Source organism: Diplotaxodon limnothrissa, linkage group LG22 (assembly GCF_057381915.1).
Source record: "Diplotaxodon limnothrissa isolate DT_005_m linkage group LG22, D_limnothrissa_male_GT1.1, whole genome shotgun sequence".
Lineage (NCBI taxonomy): Eukaryota > Metazoa > Chordata > Actinopteri > Cichliformes > Cichlidae > Diplotaxodon > Diplotaxodon limnothrissa.
In genome coordinates, this window is record NC_140616.1 from 20,445,524 (window position 1) to 20,465,749 (window position 20,226).

Sequence of the window (20,226 nt, forward strand, 5' to 3'; positions counted from 1 at the left end):
AAAATAATTTAAATAAAACCACTGAAAGGCTATAAAAAGATAGAAATGCACCTCCAACTGTCAATTTTCATTGTAAGAAATGTTATTTAAAAAAACTTAAACCAATAAGGTGGGAGTTAAGATGAAAGCTGGAAGATGAAGAAAGTTTTAAGGCTGAACTTCACATTTTAGGGTAGAAAGCGACACAAACCCCCCACATGAGTGTCAAATATCTGCAGGACAGCCTAGCTGGCACAGCAGTGGTTATGATCTGCTTTAGTTTAAAAGTCTATTTACTGCAATCTTTTTGTTTTGTTTGGTTTATTTAAAAAATGTAACAGACACAAGGGCATTTAAACATTTGTACAAGCTGTAAATAAAGTGGCAAAGTAAAAACAAAAATTAAAGATTAATTGTACTTTTTTTTCTCCTCTATTTTTAAAATGTGCTTCTTTTACCTTATTTTTATGTAAAAAGGGGGGCCTTTGCTTTTTCTTTTTTTGTCTGTGCATCACATTTTCTTTTTTGTAGTTGCTCGTGCCTTGCATGCCTTAGTTGCAGTGTTTCTTCTTCATTGTTCACTTGTTTATTTAGACATGTATAGAGTGATTAAGTGTATAACTCTTACAGTTACATAGACAGTCTTTCTTTTTTATTGACTCTGAACAGGCCGGCCACAATCACTTCATTTATATGTGTTCACTGCAATAAAAAGTGTGCACAAGGTTTGTTTTGGATTTGTTTACTGAGAATGATCGCACACTTCTATTTCCTCTTCCTGGTATAGTAACCTATTCTGTTAAGCATTTTGCTGATGATGTGATTTTATAATATAATAAATCAATAAATACTCAGTCAAACAAACAGTGAAGTTCTCTGGAAAAGGCCAGAGCTCAACACGTGTCAATAAGTAGTTAAGTGATGTCTTTGAGTTGTGGATAATTTTACCAAAACACACTTAAATCAGTTTTGCAAAAAAAGACTAAAAGTTCAACGATGATCTCATAAATAAATAATATGTCTGTCCTGAGGCTTTTGTTAGAAATGAAGTAACCTAACTAACACTAGGAAAGACAAGCAGTTTCATTCATATGGACTTCACTATGAGTTTAATTTCCAGCTGTTTTGCTTTTCTTTTTTGAAAAGCAGAGCTTACTTATACTGGACCCATCCTACTGTCTCTTTCTCCTGCTGAGGTCCAGTTCTAGGCTCAGCATCAGCTGGGAGCACGTGCACCTGGACCAAACCAAAACATGAAATAAGGAGGGGGGAGGCTGACTGGATATTATTGTTGTTGCCAAAAACAAAGCTACATTAATCATCCTCTCTGTTGTAGCTCAGGTCTGTTTTTTGGTACTGCAATTATTCAGATTAATATTAATAAGATGTGACCAAAAATACTTTTATAAACTGCTCAATGTCATGATGCCAGAGTTTTCTAATGACATGTAGCTTTTGTGACAAGGATTTAACAGCTGGTTTGATATCATGATAAATATCACACATATCCAACAGGTGTGTATCAATCTGAATGCATGAAAACATTATTAGTGTACTTACTACTATTACTATAATTACTGCGTAGAGTAAAAAGTAAGTATTTCTGTCTCTCTCCTTTTGCATACTTGCACAGAGGCAGTCAGGCGATATTCAATATGCAATCAAATAATAAATGAGTTTATTGATATCCATTGATGTCTATATAAAGCATTGTGAGATCACAAAAAGCTTGATAAAGACCACGTGTATTCAAAAATCATGCAGTTTGTGGGGATAGGTTAAGTGACTAATCTAAATTGCCCATAAGTGTGAATGCAGGAGGGAAAGTGGTTGTCTCTCTCTCTGTGTGTTAGCCCTGCGACAGACTGGCGACCTGTCCAGGGTGTACCCCGCCTCTCGCCCTATGACAGCTGGGATAGGCTCCAGCGCCCCCCACAACCCTGAAAAGGATGAGCAGAAGCGAATGGATGGATGGATGATATTCAAAAATCCATCTATATACCAAAGGTCCGAATTATGTTATTTAATTTATTTTAAAATGTGTATTTACTTCAACTTTACTGGCTGCCATAGCAGAGTCACATATCTCTGTCTGGGTTGACTACATAGAGAGGATCCTTCTGAGAGGGAGAGTTCAATCTGTCTTTGTTTACTGGAGCAGCTCAGGAGTTTCTATTTGGTCCTTCCTGTTAGAGATCTGATTCACCCTGTTTGATTAATCATTATGCTGATATAGCTTTGTGGTACCATAAACATAAATTACACATCAGCTCAGTTCATTGGAATTTGATGTATTTTTCTGGCTCATTTTTAGTGTTATTGTTTACAGTGGATTGAAAACACCCTCTCAGGCAGCTATAAAAGAAAGCAGCTCCAACTCTCTGCAGAAATCTGAACATCCTGTACAAAGAAGCTTCAGCAGCTCCTCATCACACTTTGAGACTTAAAGCTCCAACATGATCTTGCTCCCCTTCCTGCTCGGTCTGGCTCTGGGTGCTCCTTCTGAGTCTCCTTCTGATGACAATGAAGTGAAGCTACAACTTGGTAACTGTCCCACATTCTGGCTCCTCTTTTCCTTCATTTACTCATTGTAGTTTATTTTTTGTGGGGGTTTTCTTTTTTGTTTTTGTCTTTTTAATATTATTTAGCAAATAATAGATTTTAAATGCACTTTTATCATGTTTCTTGTTTTGTTTTGCTCAGGATAAATATGTGTTAGTATAATTGGGGATACATGCATTAATTTGGTTCCACATTTCAAACCTCCAGCAGAACCAGGCTCAGACAGGAGCAGCCATTTGCTGTGACTGGTGGAACTTTAGGCCTCATCAAAAAGAAAAGCTTAATATTAAAAGTAAGATTAGTGTCCTGAATCCAAACTGGAGCTGGTTCCACAGTAGAGGAGGCTTAAAGTAGAAGGCTCTGCCTCCCAGTACACTTTACCTCAAAACCACAAGTAAACCAGCAGTCTGAGAGCAGAACAGAGTATTTAATACCTTGTATGTGAGGAGAAAGATTTTATATTTTAATCTGGATTTAGCAGGGAGCTGACGCAGAGAAGCTAATATGTAATGTTTCTTTCTATTCCCTGAAGTACATACAGAAAAGCAGCCTGACACCAGGTCTCTTCAGGTTTCTTCTGTTACTAAAAAACAAATCATGATCTTTTTCCTCTTCTTGTTTCTGTCTTTTTCAGATGACCGAGCAGTGAAGCTGCAGCATGGAAACTGTCCCCCGTTCTGGTGGAGCTTCAACGGCCGCTGCTATAAGTATGTAGCTACACCGATGAGCTGGTCTGATGCAGAGTTCCACTGTTTGTCACAGGGAGCCAACCTGGTGTCCATCCACAACATGGAGGAAGAGAACTTTGTCAGATTCCTGATCAGGAACTTCGATCCTGCTCAGAGACCCACCTGGATTGGACTCAGTGATGTTCACAGAGAGGGCAGATGGATGTGGTCTGATGGCTCTGTGGTATGCTTTTTTAACTGGAATGCAGGCCAGCCAAACAACTTGGCAGGAAAAGAGCACTGTGCTACAAACAACTTTAGCTCACATAAGAAGTGGAATGACTGCCCATGTTCTCTCAGTTTTTCATCTGTTTGTTTAAAACGCAAAGACTAATCCAAGTTACTAATTCAGCAATGGCATGGTATGTTGACATGTATGGGGATTCCACAAAAAAGATAACAATGTAAACTTTTATGTCAGTTTTGTTGATCTGTGCTTTAAATTGATAAAGTATTCCTACTGTTTCTGTATGTATGTAACCACTGAATGACAGAATGTAAAGAATCCACACACGCAGACCTGTCTGTACAACGCTGTTGGCCTAATGACACTTATCAACTTTCACAAAACAGTAACAGGGACTTTTTCATAGTTTTCAGTGCATATCTTATCTTCACTGGGTTAAATACACCATAACTTATTTATGTGATTTGTTTTTGCTTTGACATCAGAACACTCATACAGAGGCCACGTTGTCATCTTTGTTATGGTTAACCATGAAATTAGTTCACTAATTGTCACCACTAAAGAAATACTTCCTCCTTTTGTTGTCCAGTTGTAGTTTATTTTATCCAAACACACATTAATGCACTTTTTTAACTACGATGTGTACAAACAGATGATAACATTTTATTACACTTTGATGCTTTGCAAAGCCGATTTATGTGGTGAAACACAAATCAGTTCCTTTTGGAACAACAACTGTAAATAACAACTGATAAGACTGATAAAATTGAATACATCAAAAAAATGTTCAATTAAGGTTTTCTCACATCTCTGGGAGAACTGACAGTCTTTCGAGCTTGAGATAATAATGAACATTAGCTGTTGTCCAATGACATGAACCCCTTCTCTGAAAGCCATAAAAGAGTCTGTTAACATGTCTCTGCAATATTCTCAGTAATGTTCAAGCTCCAGGAAAACATCAAGGCCTAAATCATCAATAAAAATGTCTTCCTCTTCTCACTGGTTGTGGCTCTGTGTGCTCAGTCTGGTCCTGATGAATGTGAAGGAAAGCTACACTGTGGAAAAACACAGCCACACCTGTGGCTCGATTAGATTGGCTGACAGAAAAGGAATACCATGGCATTATCCTAAATCACTTATCCCAGCTTTTCCACACAGAGGCTAATTATCAAACATTAACCATAAATTATGTGTAAAAATGTCAAGTGACACAGGGGAAAACTGAGCAGACGAGGACATCTGGTGACAATTTCATGTCAATAACACCTTTACAAATATAATTACTTAGAGAATTGGTGACGTGTTCAAATATGTATTTTACCCACTGTATATCTGATCAGTTATGATGGAAAGTGTAAATAAATCAAATATCTCAGTGTCATACTAAGGTGTCATATTAAAAGGAATAGAGAGAAATTGTTCTTCAGGTCCCTTTGCTCCCCTTATGAAGTACTGTTTGTCCGTGATGTGGACTGGGGTACAAATTGTGGCAGGATCAGCCTGATGTTATTTGTATCCCACTTTAACTTTGCAGTTTAAAGAGCTAACATCTCCAAAATTTCAGGTGAGTTAATCATTATAAGAAGTGTTTGTGAACAAAAAATCAAAAATGTGGGACACTGTTTATCCGTGATTTGGACAGCCCAGCGTGTGCTCCCGACGCAGGGGAAACTAATTCTGTCGTGGAAACCTAACTTAGCACCACCATTGTGCAGGTGAAGCCAAAGGCAAGATATGCTTCATCATTTTTCCTTAATGTCCTTTGTACCCCTTTTGTAAAAACATAGAGAAATGCACCACATAAAATATTGCAAAAGGAAAAGGTTGTCTTGCATGAATATAGTGTACAAACTCAAAACACACATTTCTCCTAAAAATTAAGTTGTGCAAATGTGAACAAATCAACTTGTTACAGATATTCATCTCCGCTCGAGAAAAAAAAACAATCCCACAGAACAAAACTCCACCAAACACCACAATAATACACAGTAAGGCCAAATTAATAAGTCTTCTCATCAGACATTGATGCTTCTTTACTATGTGACTCAAAAAATAGGAGACAGATGTTTGTTTGTTTTTTTAAAGTTCATTCATAATAAAAACTAACTGTAAGATGTTTAACTATAATGCTGTCTGTATTATTGTTGAAGTCCTAAATTATCACCTTTAAAGTGTTTATGCTAATAACACTGTGTACAGTAAGACAGGCATGGAGAACAGCACTGACTGGGAGAGGCTTTGAACAGATCACATACTCATTTCAGTTAAACATATAAGACTTACACAATTATCTACCTAAAATCTATTTATTTGAAATATCATCTTATGTACAATTATAATGTATTGTTCATCTCCCTTAAATAAACAGGCAGCCTTAAAGTATGAAATATTCATATATGAAAACACATAGATTTGTCTATTGCCTCAATGGTGGATGGAGCCCCACAGGCCTCAATGTGAGCTTGAAGCCATTTATAATGTTTAAGTTGTTTAATGTGTAGGCACTCATGATAAACAGATTTTGAATGAAATTATAGGCATTGAAGCCATTGAACCCAGTCAAAGAGGTGGTAATATTAATTTTATCAGATAAAAAGAGAAGCATTCTGGATATTTTGTTTAAAGACTTCACACCCGAGAGGCATGAATGAGGATTTTTCTATCAATGAGTTTCTGTGAAATGTACCTTTTGTGTTTGTATGTTTTTGACTAGATTTTGGCATTGTCTCCCTCTTTTAATGTTCTTGTACTCATATTAACTTTTTATTTTTATCTTTTTTATTTTTTATATTAACTTATTTGCATTTTTTGTGTCCAGAATCTATTTGTACTGTGACTTAACCAATTAGCCAATACCACCTCTTAAATGTCAATTGTTCAGGTGGTTTATCTGTGAAGGTGTGATTGGTCCATTTGAAAAAATTTCAGTTTCTTGTCTTTTATTTAAACACAAACGGTTTCACATTTTACAATGACCCTGATGAAGGCCACAAGCCGGAACGAGCTGGTCACGTAATAAAGTTGTTTCTCATTACTTTAAAGTGTTGCTGGAATCTCCGCGTTGTCAACTCATTTTATTTCTCTTTCTGATAAGAAAACTATTCAATCAGATAGTTATTTGTGGTGAATTAAATAAAGTTACAGTTTCAAACACCTTTTAGCACCACATCTGAAATTCAAGCACTTAACAAACCTTGAAAATATAGTATTAATATTAAAGCATTTTCAAGGATTTCAAGCACCCGTACGAAGCCTAATAGATTGATCTGGAGGTCAAAGTGGAAATAATTCTATATAGACCTTTTTATTAAAACTATGTTTCATACTGCCATTGTTTGTATTGACAGGATAGAGACAGTGAGAAAATGATATGTGGGGATTCTAAATACCACGTTACTTTGGACCTCTGACCTTTTCTATAAGGTCAGACTTTCCTAAAATGTATTTTAGCTTTAAAATGTGCTTAAAACTCTACTGCCTTTGTTTCTAAAAGTACATTTATAGTTTACATTTGAATATCATGTCACATTTCACACACGTCACAGTTAATCTCTGATTTTAACTGCAATACAAACGTCTCATAGCATGTTTAAAATCAACAAAGAAAACAAAATGTTTCATTTTGTTTTGGTGGTTCAGTTTTTTTTTATTGACAGTAAGATGGCCTGCCATAATCAATTTATTTCTGTGCATTTACTGTTATTAAAAATATATATTCATGTACTGTAAAACCTCACAAACTTCTATTACCCCTGTTTAATTTATTTATTGAGTCCTGGGTTGTTTAAGTGGGTAGAACAGAACAGCAAATCAGTGCATGGGGGACATTAGAGCCAGTGTCTCTAACACACCCTGCTATAGAAAATATGATCAAAGTTACCAGTGCATAACAGAGTGGCCAGAATCCAAACACACATTTGTCTGTACAATCAGCCTAATGAGACTTAAATGAACTGGACTGATACTTTTTTAGCACCTTTCTATTCAGTTGAACTCTCAAAGTACTTTCTACTCCAAAGCTTCATACAGCAGCATTCTTGTAATGTGATTTATTTTTGGGGTTAAGCCATGTAGAAGAGTTTCCTCACTCCTGAGAGGAAAAGATGTTTGTGGTTTGAATCTTCACAGCTGGAATGTAAGTACCTGTTATTTACTTTGTGGCCACTTGAGGGCAGCAGAAGAAAAAGTCAATGTGATGCTGCTGATGTCAGATGCTTTAATTAACAGGTCTTATCAATACTTTAAGATCCATTGTGAAAGGTGTTGTTTGAACCATTCCTGCATGACAAATAACATGTTAGATACTCTGTACTTGTCATATGGTATTATGATGTTATCATATATATCATGAAAATTAAATAAACAACAACAAGACAATCGACAAGTCCACATTTTTACATTACAGGTTTTATGTTATTGGAAGGTCTTGTGCTGCACAAGTGTGGACTCCTGGAGTGCTATATACGGACAAAGATTGCTAATTCAAAGTCTTCTATGAACTCAGTCTCTGAATCATTATAAAATAGGTAGCAACAAGACAATATGAGTGAAGGTTACATGAGTAACAATTAGTTTAACTGTCTAACTAAGAAGCTGGCAGCTTCTTTAGCTGAGAACCTGACAGATCTTAGAGCTTCTTCACAACATCATCATCCTCTCTGTGATGAAGAAAGCCCTCTCAGCGCCCGATTTGTTCGTGGTCCTCTTCGAGACCCCCTCATCAGTCTCCACCAGTCCATGAGTCCATGAATTTTGACGAGAGCGAAGTCAACCTCAGTGGGTTCCTGATCTTCTGACCTTTTTTCCACATCATTTTCAGATTTTGGTCTCCTTGTCCTCTTTCCGTGTCCAAAGTTTACATCAAACACCATCCTTTTAGTTTTCCTCAGTAATGCAAAAAAAAGTTAATAATTCTAGAAAACTGAAGTATTATAAGAGTCAAGAAGAAAAGCACCTCAACATTGTATTTCCCTGTTGTCTTTAAGTTATTGTTATTCATTTATATTCCACCACTTCAGAAAATAGAACTGCGTTAAATATATAGTCAGCAAGAAACTCCTATCATAACGACAAGAAACTTGCCTTCAGGCAAAGGTTTCCCTGGCTCTAAACATAGACACGCCCACATGTCGTTTTTCGCGCGAAAAGCGGGACTAGACCATTTTGAGTAATGGGGGAAAGTAGAAATACTACTACTTCAAAACATAGATAAACCTTTTTACCAAAACCTACAAATGAGTGAGACCGTTGTGTTTTGTTATAAAGACCGTGAGTGGAGTCTTAAAGTTTAAGCAGTTGGACTTAACTATAAATTAAGCAAAAGATCAGCAAATACAAAACCCCCATGTTTGCATTCGCCGGGCTTTTCTAGCGGTTAGTTTTTAAATACACCTCTATCGCCGAGTCTCATGTAACAAGATAAAAGTTATTGTTATGCCACAGTCTGGTTATAAACAGAGTAAAATGACCCTCACGTCAAAGGTAAGTCGTAGAGCAAATCTCGTGTAAGCGTGACTTTCTTTTGCCTGTTGGATTTTAGGGTAAAGAAAAGTCCTGCCGAGTCACTAAACGAGATCCAAAGCCGCTAACATTGGTGGCATGGTCGGCCTGAATCACTAAAGTTACGATTCGTTTTCTGAATTATATACAGGCTAGTTCAAAGGTTTCTTTTGTACATGTCATCTGGCGAACCAGCAACTTGATACGTACTCAGCTTCGGATTAGTGTTCAGGTACATTCTGAGTTTAAGGTTGTGGTAAAAATGAGCTGATGCTGGGTTTAGTTTTGTTTTTATGGGGGGGCTTCATGGGTGGGTTCCGGTTTGTTTTTCTGCGAGGTCAAAGGTCAGCTTTGCTGAAGCTGAAAGGGGTGGTTTAGCCAAACAACTGGGACATCAGCTGCTTTCCTGAGACAACGTTTTACACAGCTCATTAGATGAGAGATTCATTTACAGCAAGTAAAATCTGAACCTCTTCCCTACACAAATGCCTGTAAACAGACTTTACATTTGATAAGCTGCCTATAAAATTGATCTTGAAGCAGTGATGCTACTATAACATCTGATTTAAGCTGGCGGATTCTTTTATATTTACTTTATCAGTAATGGTGGAGAGATGTTTTTTCTATTGTAAAGCCCACTTCTCCATTTAAAATTTGGAAATCATAAATATCATATGTAATTTAAAAATACTGATTCCTTTTTTTTGCACAATCAGTGCTTTGGTGTCTTCTCTCTATTTGACCTACACTGGCAAAATGTAGGCACCCAAAGTATGTGAAAAGTAGGGCGTTAAAGAGTCATTCACCTTGCCTAGAGCCAGCTTACTCTGATTGGCTACCCCTCACAAACAGAAGGTGGGTGGTACTTCTACGCTCAGCCACAGATGTGTGCCAGAAACTATCACAGATTTTTCCTTTTTGACATTATACAGAGTCAAGTGTGAAGAAAAAAATATTTGTGATAGGCTTGTATCGAATTATTTTAAATTTTTTACCATGTTAAATATGAGCATCTAGAATACAATAGAATTGAATAGCCCTTTATTGTCATTGTACATGGAGGAGTGCATGTGCAGGAGGAGTAGGATATAAATCGTAAGACGACAGGAATAAATGGCAAATAGAAGAAATGTGTACAATCAAGAGGAAGACAAAACAAAAGAATAGCACAACAGGTCACCGTTAGATCTCTCAGAAGAAAAGAAAAACATCATATGAAGAAAAGGCATATTAATATCAATATTATTATTATTAGCCACAGAAAATTAAGGGACTGGAGAATCAAACCGCAATGCACTGTGTGGAGGACCACACATAGGAGTCTGTCAGGATTGACGTGCTTTTGGAGTCAGCCTCAAGTGGCAATGAAAGGAACTGACATGTGCATTTTGGCCTCATTTCACAGCTCTGGAAGTTGCCTCTTGTTTTCACCACACCTTTCACATAGTGGAGAAGCTTGTCCACTAATAGCGAAGTAGCTCCCTCTGGTGAAAAATGTTGACTGCAACTTGTTTAATATGGTGCTTTACATATCTGCCAACAGGCTCCATGCTTCAAATCCAAGTATATAACTGCCGAGCTGGCTCATCTGTTCACCCAGTCAGACAGTGAGGAGGACTTTGAAGGTTTCAGTGATGATGAGGAAGAAGAGGATAGAGGACGCTTTAACAAGCAACTAAGGACCAAAGTATGAAACTGCTAACGCTGTGTTGTTTCACAAAAATGTTACAGCCAAAGCAGAAGCCTGCATGCTTTCTTTTTCTCTGGTTTTCTGCAGGTGGTGGATTCAGAAGAGGACAGTGACATAGACACAGGCTTCCACTCCGATGAGGAGGAGGCCCCACCAGCAAAGAGAAGGAGTCTTTTAGTAGCTCTGAGGTAGGTGCATGTGTAAAACTGGTTTAAGTAAGTTTTGGGTTGTTTTTTAGTTGTTGTTTTTAAGTAACTTGATTAGAGTGAAACTGGGCTCCTTGTCACTGTCCCTAAATCTGTGATTGCTGAATAGAGACTTTTTTTTGAAAACTTTCTCCTCAGGTTTCCTGTCAAAAGAGTGTCTTCACCCAAGAAGGAAACACAAGAGAAAAGTGTTAAAAAGCCGGTCAAAGGAAAATCTCCCTCACAAATATCCAGAGGAAGGCAGAAGGTGAAGCAGAAACAGGATGAAGAAAAGGAGGAGGAGGAGGAGGATGAAGACAAAGAGGAGGAGGAACTCTCTCATAGCCTAAAGAAACGAGACAAGAACATCCAAGAAAACAAGGCCATGGTATTGAACCCTTCCTGCCCTTTCATATTCTGACATCTCAACACATTTACAATAATACAACAGCTTTTTCTTTGTCAGTAGTTCTTAACTTGATTATGTGGTGGTGTTTTTTGTTTGCTTGTTTTGTTTTGTTTTGTTTTTTGTTAGCTGGCCAAGTTGTTTGCTGATCTGAGTACAACGATGGCTGACCTGACAGCACCCACCACTCCTCAGGTGAGTATATGTGGCAGTTTCATGTGATGGGAACATAAATAGACAAAAAAAAAAAAAAATAGTGAAGCAATCTGGAAGCCCATCGAATGTTGTATTGAGGTCAAGACTTCCTGACAGTGTCCTTATGCAATAATGACATTATACTGGTCATTGTTACAAATATAGATAAATTTTAAAAAGCTAATAGCTAATATTACAAGGCTGACTTGCAGTCTGATGATAACCAGCGGTTGTAAAACTGTATTTCAGTAAATAAAATCTCTCACTCGCTGTTTACGTGGAGCTTTTTACCCTCAGCCATAAAAGGCTGATTGGGAATTGCTGTCACCCTGCTGGGCGGCGTAGAAACCTGCTTATTTTGAATGGATACCATAGATGTGTGTAGTAGGAGGCTGAGGGGTAGCACTGGCAGCCACCAGTAATTTTTCTTTTTTAACCTATACTACATGCAACCAAAGCACTGTCAAATTTAATGGGTCCATACTACTCAGACTACAATCAAAAAGCAGAAAATGTCCAGCATCAGTTGGTTAAAATTCTACACATTCTTATAAAGATATAGTCTCATAGAAATAGATGGAAGTATCGGAAGAGTTTATATTTGGTGCATTCAAACTAGGTAGAAATAAGACTATACTTGCTAAGTATATGTCTGTACCGAAGTATGAACCGTTCTTGTAAGTAGGCTTTAAAAACACACACATAATACTAAACAAGAAAACAAATGCAAAACTGGACACTGGTGTGTATGTTTGAGTAAGAGGCATGAACCTCTTAAAAATGTAAAAATATTTTTATAGGTGTTTTTTTTTTTTTTTTTCATGCTTTTGTGTTTATTTTGTTTATTTATTTTACAGACTCTACTGTGTTTTTACTGACAAACATTGTCTTTGCTCTATTTCCGCAGAAGAAGAAACGGCTGTCAGAGAGAGCAACGCCAAAGAAACGCAAGTCTGAAACGGACGTGGTGTCAGAAAGGAGGAACCCGTCGCGTAAGGCTCGTCCTCCCGAGAACTTTGCAGTGGAGGAAAAGAGCGAGCCAGTTCATGTCCGAAGCCCCCGTACTGTAGACATCAAGAGACTGGTGGAGGTACAACACCCAGCACACTGTCTGCTGACATATAGCAACACAAACGCATGGATGAACTCAACAGGAAACAAAGGGCTTTTTGATCAAGCAGGTTATTGAAAATTTCCTTGTCTTTAATCTGGACTTGGTACAATTTATAGTTAGTGTGATAGCACAGACGTGCATATCATAGTAAATTGTCATAATGACACTCTGTTGGATGTTTAGTTTTGAGAGCTCTGTAGTGGAGTACTGTGTGCACATTTTCCCCCAAACCAATTACTCCTAAAACATCTGCTATGGATTTTATGTATAAAACTGATATTTAGTCAGTAAGGATGAATAAAATTTGTTTGTGGCATTTCACTTTTATGTAACCTGGCAGGTGGACGAGGACCATGTTGGTGAGAAACACAAAAAGAGAAGGAGCCAGTCTTCCAAGAGGAGTCAATATTGCGTGAAGTCGGTCGACGAGATCACCAAAGAAGACCTGGACAACATAGCGTACCGCAGCAAAGACAAGATCTGGGACAAGGAGAATGTGAGTCTCATCAGGCCGTCCTCAGATTTGGGCTAACGGTAGTCTGCAGCAGTGTGTTGTATTCTCAGGTTTCCTGAGTTGGAGCAATTTTTTTTCACACTGTATGTGTGTGTGTGTCTGTGTGTGTGTTCTCTCCCAGGGAAGCTCATGTCACCAGTGCAGACAGAAGACTCTGGACACTAAGACAGTGTGTCGCAGTGGTTTCTGTGTGGGGGCCAAAGGTCAGTTCTGTGGACCGTGCCTCAAGAACCGCTATGGAGAGGACGTATGCACCGTGCTGCTAGACCCGGTTAGTCCTAATCCACATGTTTCTCACTGTGGGTTTAGTCTACCCCAGGCAATCGTGGTTTCTTTTGTCTTTCGAATAAGTAATAATCTTTTGGTTGTTGTGATTACATTCTTAAATTTTCTTTTTAAAATTTATTTTTACAAAAAGTCGCTGCACAGCGATGTGATGCTCGAGGAAGTCTTACATAGTGGACAATGTTCTGAATCTCTTTAAAATCCTCTGTCATCAGGAATTTTTAAATAAAACTAAACTTAGAAGTGAACAGCAGTTGGTACATGCATAGCTCAATGTACAAGGCAGAGAGCGCCCCCTGCTGAAACTTTAATGTAATTACTGGAAAGTCTGAGCACAAAAGGTACAGAATGTTGTAAATTCGACTAAAATATATTAAGGAAAAAATGCTGCTTTGCACATGTATAGGCTTTTTTTTTTTAACATCAAGTTTTCTTTTAGCTGATGATCATTGCTGATCATCAGCAATGGGAGGGAATGGAGATGAGGAATATCTGTGTTAGCGCATAGTGTCCAGCCTGAGATGTTTCTATGGCAGCTGTGCTTCATATTGATCTTGGTTCTTACACTAAAGAGCTCACATGTGGCTCAGATCTGAGTGAGAGCTGTGATTTAAGTTGAGGAGGAGTTCAGTAAACCGAGGAAGCTTCAACAAACAAAAATCTAACAAAGAGATGAAAGGTTATAGATTTTTCACCAACAATTTGTTACTTATTCTTTATTACTGAGATCAAAGCAGAGACCATTTATATGAATTATTTAATCATTTCCAGTAGAGTGTGCTGAAGCACAGAGCCTGAAGAACAGACAATTAGTGACCAACTGAACAACCAGAGTTGGGATCTTTTCTTTGTAGACGTGGTCGTGTCCCATCTGCAGAGGGATGTGCAACTGCAGCCTGTGTCGTAAGAAAGAGGGCCGCTGTGCCACCGGTATTCTGGTCGGTTTGGCTCGCTACAACGGCCACGACAACGTGCACGAGTATTTGGAGAGGTGAGTCTGTGGTTTGGGATTTTTTTGTTTTGAATATCACAAACTGGATTTCCCAAGAAACTGATATGATGTAAAATTATTTTTCTAAATTTATTGACGATCAAGGGCACGAATTACTAAACAGCAAAAGTAAATGGCGTGTGAGCGCAATCCCCAAATAGCGCTCATAGGTGTGGCTAGTTTTACAGCTGATTTACAAAAGTTACACTGTTTTATTAAGTACAGATGGAGTCGGTTCATTTTGTTGTCAACCACAGAATAATGTCTTTTTTTTAATGTCTTTAAATAAAACTGCATGTTGCAAATATTATTATCAGTTTGGATACTTGATGTTGGTATTTTATATTATAAAAGCGAACATTTCCTAAAATACCTCATTTTGATGCTTACTAATTGAGTCTGAATGTGAGCGATTACTGAAACAATTACAATGATTAGCCGACACATGAGCTGGATAGATCGTAAATATAAGTGTCGGGTCTTGTTTGCTTTGTATTTGTTGTCTCATTGATTTTTGGGTGTCTTTGGTTGAAGGCCAGTATGCAGGCAGTGATCGATTCGGTCTTGAGCTCTGAGCACCGTGTGTTCAGACTGAAATTGTTGACGGATCAGTGATGATCATAACCACTGGTTGCAGCCTTTATTCAGCCAGCAGCTAAAACCTAGAGCTGTCATGTCTGATTGTGTTTTTTTGTTTTTTTTTTCTTTCTCCAATGCAGTATTCGAAAAGAGCTGCAGTGAAAACAAGAGACACGATCAGAGGAGAGAACTTGCAAAAACAGATGATATCCAGGGGAGGAGGATCTGATGCTGCACAGTACATGTACTGTAGAAATCATTTTAAATGCACATTTTTAGGTTTAGAGCAAACTTTACTAGACATACTAAATCTAAAGTTTGTTGTTGTTGTTTTTTTAAGCTGAAGCACCTATGCTGTTCTATGTTTTATATATGCTGATTTTTTTAAATTTTTTTAAGACTGCATAAGATGCAGGGATGCTTTTTCTTTGTTTTAAAGCCAGTACTCACTTTTTACTTGGAGGTTTGTTTTCTTTTGGGTCGTTTTTAATCGTGATGTTGCTTGGACAGCTGTAATGTTTTAATTTTTGTGATTCGGGTACAAACAGAGCCTTTAACACAAACTACTGTTTTAAAACTGAGTTACTTTGCAGCTTTCCTCTCAGTCTACTGTTTATCCTAATAAAGGACATTACTATCTGAACAGTTTGTTGTTTTTTATGCAGTACTATAATAATCATAATCATAATAATAATAATAATAATAATAATAATAATCATCATCTAAGTGTTAGAACAGTTCAACCCTTTTTTGGAATTTGTTTGACATAAAGTTGTGAATAATTAATTTCTGAACCAAGGCTCAGCTTCAGTTTGAGGAGGTTTGCTGTATTTAGACTCTTTGTATTTGTAAAAAAAAAATTAAAAATGCAGGGCATCCTCAGGTTCTGGTCATGAATTTATGTCACACCAAAACAAATGTCTAATCAGCCAATCACGTCGACTGAAACTCAAAGCGTTTAGACACGCAGACATGGAGGAGAGGACATGCTTGAATTCAAACTGAACATTAAAGGAAAAAGTAACTTTTGTTGGTGTCCAGTTAGTTTTGGACCCTTTCTGAACTGTGTAGATGCAAGTGAAGTGAGTACCTTCTAACTGACCCATAAAGATCCTCGTGGTTCAAACAGTATTTTGATAGGAGTTAAGATTAGTTGAGTTAAAACTTTTCATCAAGTGCACCGAGAGAAATTTGACCGTGATTTCCCACAGAGTAACACCATGTCAGTATTTACTGCAGTCGAGCTCAAAGCTGTTGGCTTTCATCTTCAGATGGTGAATTTAAGTGTATGGGAATTAAAGAGCATTCTGATCGGTACATTAATTTCAGGCTTATTTTTCATTGGTGGATTTGTCTTCAGCAGGCAGCTGGTTCAAATCAGGGCAGTTGATGACTTGTAGAATCATTTTTTCCGACTGGATGATTAGAACTGAAAGCATTTGTCTGTAGTTGATTCGCCCACATTTCAACTCATCTAACCTATTTTAATGTCTCTGCTTTTAGTGTGTAAAGGTGATCTCCTAATTAACACACAGTGAGTCTTAAAGTGAAATCCACAAAACAGTTCAAGATTAAGAACTATTTTACCTGTACATTTGATGCCAGTTCCCCTCTTTCTCTATATGTCACTCACTCGCTGATACTCAAACACAGAAGATATTCTGCAAATATTACGGTGTTTCCTGCTTGAACTTCAGCTTTGAACAGCTCTGCACTTTGGCTTTCGTGTGAATCATTCATTGTATTTGTTATTCAACATTTTTTTCACCAAAGATTCAGCAGTTATAAAAATATAAATCAAACCATTTTTTAAGGAAATGTATTCTGCGGTTTTATATACCAGTTTCAGTTACTGTTGTTAATATGTTAACAGTAAAAATAAGTTTTCTTAAAAATAATAACACTACTGTTATGTTACTTACTGTACTTGTGGAGGAACCCTAAGAGACTCTTATAGACATCTAAAGGAAAAATATTTTTTAAATATAGATGCAGATTCATGCAGGAATATTCATGAGTTTTTTTTTTTATTTGATTTGATTTTGTAGTGTGAGAACAGACAGATGGGAGTCTCATAGTCAGTCAGTTTCTCTGGCTCTGAAACAGCAACAGACCTTTGAGTTTTTGGAAGACGCCCCGTTCTTTCTTCTTTGTCTTCCTGATTTTAAGGTCTTCAGACTTCTCTGGAATATTGATAACAGATACAGCTGACTGAGACATGGATGGAGTTTTAGAAAGAGGTTCCTCACAGGGAACTTTCAAAAGGAGGTTCTTCACTGAGGGGAACAGCAGGCATTGGCCGACTTTCAGACTTTTTGGCAGGGTCTTTCAGAAGGACATTCTTCATTGGAAAGAACATCAGAAATTGGTGGAGTTTCAGAAGGGGGCTTAAAGATCTTGGATATATCGTTCTTTTCTACATCTGCAATTGAAATGAGCAGCACTGGCGCAAAGTTTGCACTGTTGGTGAGTAGAATTTCTTGAGGATATTTGTCTCTGATTTTCGTCAGTATGCTGTGGACCATGTCATCTCTAATGGAGCAGGAGAAGATTGCCTGGCTTTCCACCGCTGTGAGAGTTTTGTTGACATGATCCAAAGTGGCCTTTGTGACACTGAAGGAGATTATGCTCAGATTCTGGGAGGCCCTGTTCAACAGGGGGCGAGGAGGAAGCTCCAAGAAGCCCTGCAGGACGCAGGGAACTACCTGTATAACCAGTTCATGTGCGGTGAGCAGTTTGGTGCTTTGTGCTTCCTGATGCTTCTCTTTCAGGATCTGAATGTAATTTCTCACCATGCTGAGGACTTTAGGTGTTCTGTAGAGTAATGTTATAAGAATGATCTTTTAAACATATTTAAAGAATCACAGAAATATTGAAACACTGTAGCTGGACTATTAAGAATCTCACTGATATTTAGGTCGTACGGCCTAAGGAGCATCCACGCTTGAAACTTTATATCCCTCATTTTGTTAATGACATTCACGGCCCAAACCTAAGATGAAAAACACATTTACAGGGCATTTTATTCTAGAGGTTATGTGAACATAATGAAAAAAATAAATCTCCAAAAGTTTCAGAAGAGGTTTGGCTTCTTCTTCATCGAAACCATCTAATTCAAACTCTCAAAGCCTTCAAAAGAAAACAAAAGAGAGGTTTTCTCACAGCATTAACTCACTGCTATCTGAGTCTCCACCAAAAGATCTCTTAGATCTTCATGTTTGATGGGATTTTGTTTTCCTTCTGAAGCCTAAGAAACTCCATCATCATTGCAATCTAGAAATAAAAGGAGACATTTGAACACCACCAAACTCAGGTCCTCGGAAATTACCTGTTTTATGTTCGTTTTGGTTTGCATGGATCTGGGTCTTACCTGAGCCCTGTAGCCTGGAAGATATCAGCAGGTCTTCACAGCCATGTCGTAAATGCATGTGTTGAACAAAACCTGTCAAAGAAATAACGAGTTACTCATTGTCATTTAAACTGATCGTCAGTTTGTCAGCTTTTAAAACTACATCAAATTCTTTAAACTGAAATGCAGTAAAAACAAATACTGTCACATACCCTGATGGGTTTGTAGATTCCTCTACTTGCTTCCATTGAAATGTTGTAGTTGTATCACAGTCGGGAACAAAAAATGTCAAAAAATTGTGTAATGTACAATGTAGACCTTACTCTTTATGTCACTCACTTGCTGACACACACACAGACACACACAGACACACACACAGAAGACGTTTTGCAAAAATTCTGTTGTTTTTTTTTTTTTTTAGATGATTGAGTTTAGGCTTTTAAAATACATCATTCCACTCTTAAAGTAATTTAATGAATATGAGATTTCAATATTCATTCAGATTTTTCCTAAATCTAAATTTTCTTTGATCATTGTACATGTACAACTTTAAAACTTTGTCTGTGTGAACTTTATCTTATCATAGGTGAATGATTCGATGTATTTCCGTTAAATTTAACAAGCTTCCCAAAAATGTCAGCAATTAGAGGATTTCAGAAAGAAAAAGAAAAACCCTATGAAATGCTAAACTAATGGTGCCAAAGCCATACATATACAGGCTACATGCTAAATGACTTCAGCTCTCACAGTGGTCGGTATTACATCAGAGTATCTTCAACAAGAGGTAAGGGGGGAATCAAGCTCACGTGTTTAAACTACAACACAGTAACCTAACAGGCTGCACCAGCCGAGCCTGAATAAGCAGTTATTTTGTGTGTATCTGGTGTTATTTAGCCCCGGCGAGTGGGGTCAGGTGCAGGTCATCTGCTGGTCCCTCTGGTTACCAGCTTGTGTCATGTGAAAGCATGGTCAGAGGTTATCCTGAGGTCACCGGCTCTCTATGCATCTCATTATTGTGCAGCATGAGTGAGAAAATGATTACAGCTATCATTTGAAGCTCTAATCTTACCCATGACGATCAGTGTGGGTCTCCTGGTTCTCACTTAACATTACTGGGATTTTTAAGCACTGAAGAGCCACAGAGAGGCTTTATTGTAGAAAAATTCCCCCCCTCATGCTTCAGTGTGTGATAGGAGAATAAGAAAGTCTGCCTTTGTTCTGATACTTCTATAGCTTATTAGATTAAAATAATTGATACCTACAAAACTTGACAGAAGCACCTGAGGGTGCAGAGAGAAGAGCTGCGAACTGTTTTTGAAGTGCTTCAAAGGAGTGACGCGCCAAAGGTACACGTGAGGTGCCAACTACGTGACACGCTTTGTAAACCCGACAGAGTGACTTGTGGGTGAACCCTCACAGGCTTGGCGCTTGCCGTTGCAATTAAGATGTTGTTTTTGTTGATTATTTTTATTTCTGGAGTTTCCATCATCTAAGAAAAACCTCCAGAAATATACAAGAAGAAATTCATTCAAGCAGGTTTGACAAATTTCTTATTGAGTGTCAAACGATTGTCCTGCGACTCAGGTCGGATCTTCACAGCGCCATTCCGAAGGCCACAAGTGGCACAAAGAGAAACCCGGGAGCAGAAATTGTTCCCACAGGGAGGGCGGCTACTTCATCATCACCGCTGTCAAAACACAGCTGAGAGAATACCCAGTAATAAGGAGGCGGCACGAGTTATAGCTGTGTGTCTGTGCAAAGAGCACCATATGTAAAAATAAAATAAATTCGCAGTGACTCACTCCCCACTCAGAATCATCAGAGATGAAATGTGAGCCTCACTTTAAGAATCACTTTATTGTCAAGTGTTATGCAGGCAAAGCATCTTTTCTGCTTGTAATTTTTCTTCCCTTTTTTTTTGTTTTTTGTTGACATAACACATTTGTACAAACCAGTTTTAAAA

The 20,226-nt window shown here is 37.8% G+C and overlaps 1 protein-coding gene and 2 pseudogenes across 1 annotated transcript; 2 read left to right on the top strand and 1 right to left on the bottom strand.

The window, feature by feature from the left end:
- The first annotated feature begins 2,435 nt into the window (after positions 1-2,435).
- LOC146609863 (lactose-binding lectin l-2 pseudogene) lies at positions 2,436-3,603 on the top strand (annotated as a pseudogene).
- Positions 3,604-8,889: 5,286 nt separating this feature from the next.
- On the top strand, positions 8,890-15,076 carry cdca7l (cell division cycle associated 7 like). The gene is made up of 10 exons (XM_085346796.1): positions 8,890-8,937; positions 10,499-10,642; positions 10,733-10,833; positions 10,990-11,218; positions 11,366-11,431; positions 12,339-12,521; positions 12,886-13,041; positions 13,181-13,330; positions 14,199-14,335; positions 15,055-15,076. Exons 1-10 carry the CDS (start codon positions 8,890-8,892, stop codon positions 15,074-15,076), a joined length of 1,236 nt encoding a protein of 411 aa, XP_085202922.1.
- Positions 15,077-17,220: 2,144 nt separating this feature from the next.
- On the bottom strand, positions 17,221-18,511 carry LOC146609865 (uncharacterized; annotated as a pseudogene).
- Between the last annotated feature and the right edge of the window lie 1,715 nt (positions 18,512-20,226).

Excerpts from the sequence above, each read along its gene's own strand:
- cdca7l (XM_085346796.1), top strand. The coding sequence starts at position 8,890 with ATGCCACAGTCTGGTTATAAACAGAGTAAAATGACCCTCACGTCAAAG. Across the intron at positions 11,432-12,338 it reads CAGCACCCACCACTCCTCAG|AAGAAGAAACGGCTGTCAGA; the intron begins GTGAGTATATGT and ends CTATTTCCGCAG. Across the intron at positions 13,331-14,198 it reads GCACCGTGCTGCTAGACCCG|ACGTGGTCGTGTCCCATCTG; the intron begins GTTAGTCCTAAT and ends TTTTCTTTGTAG.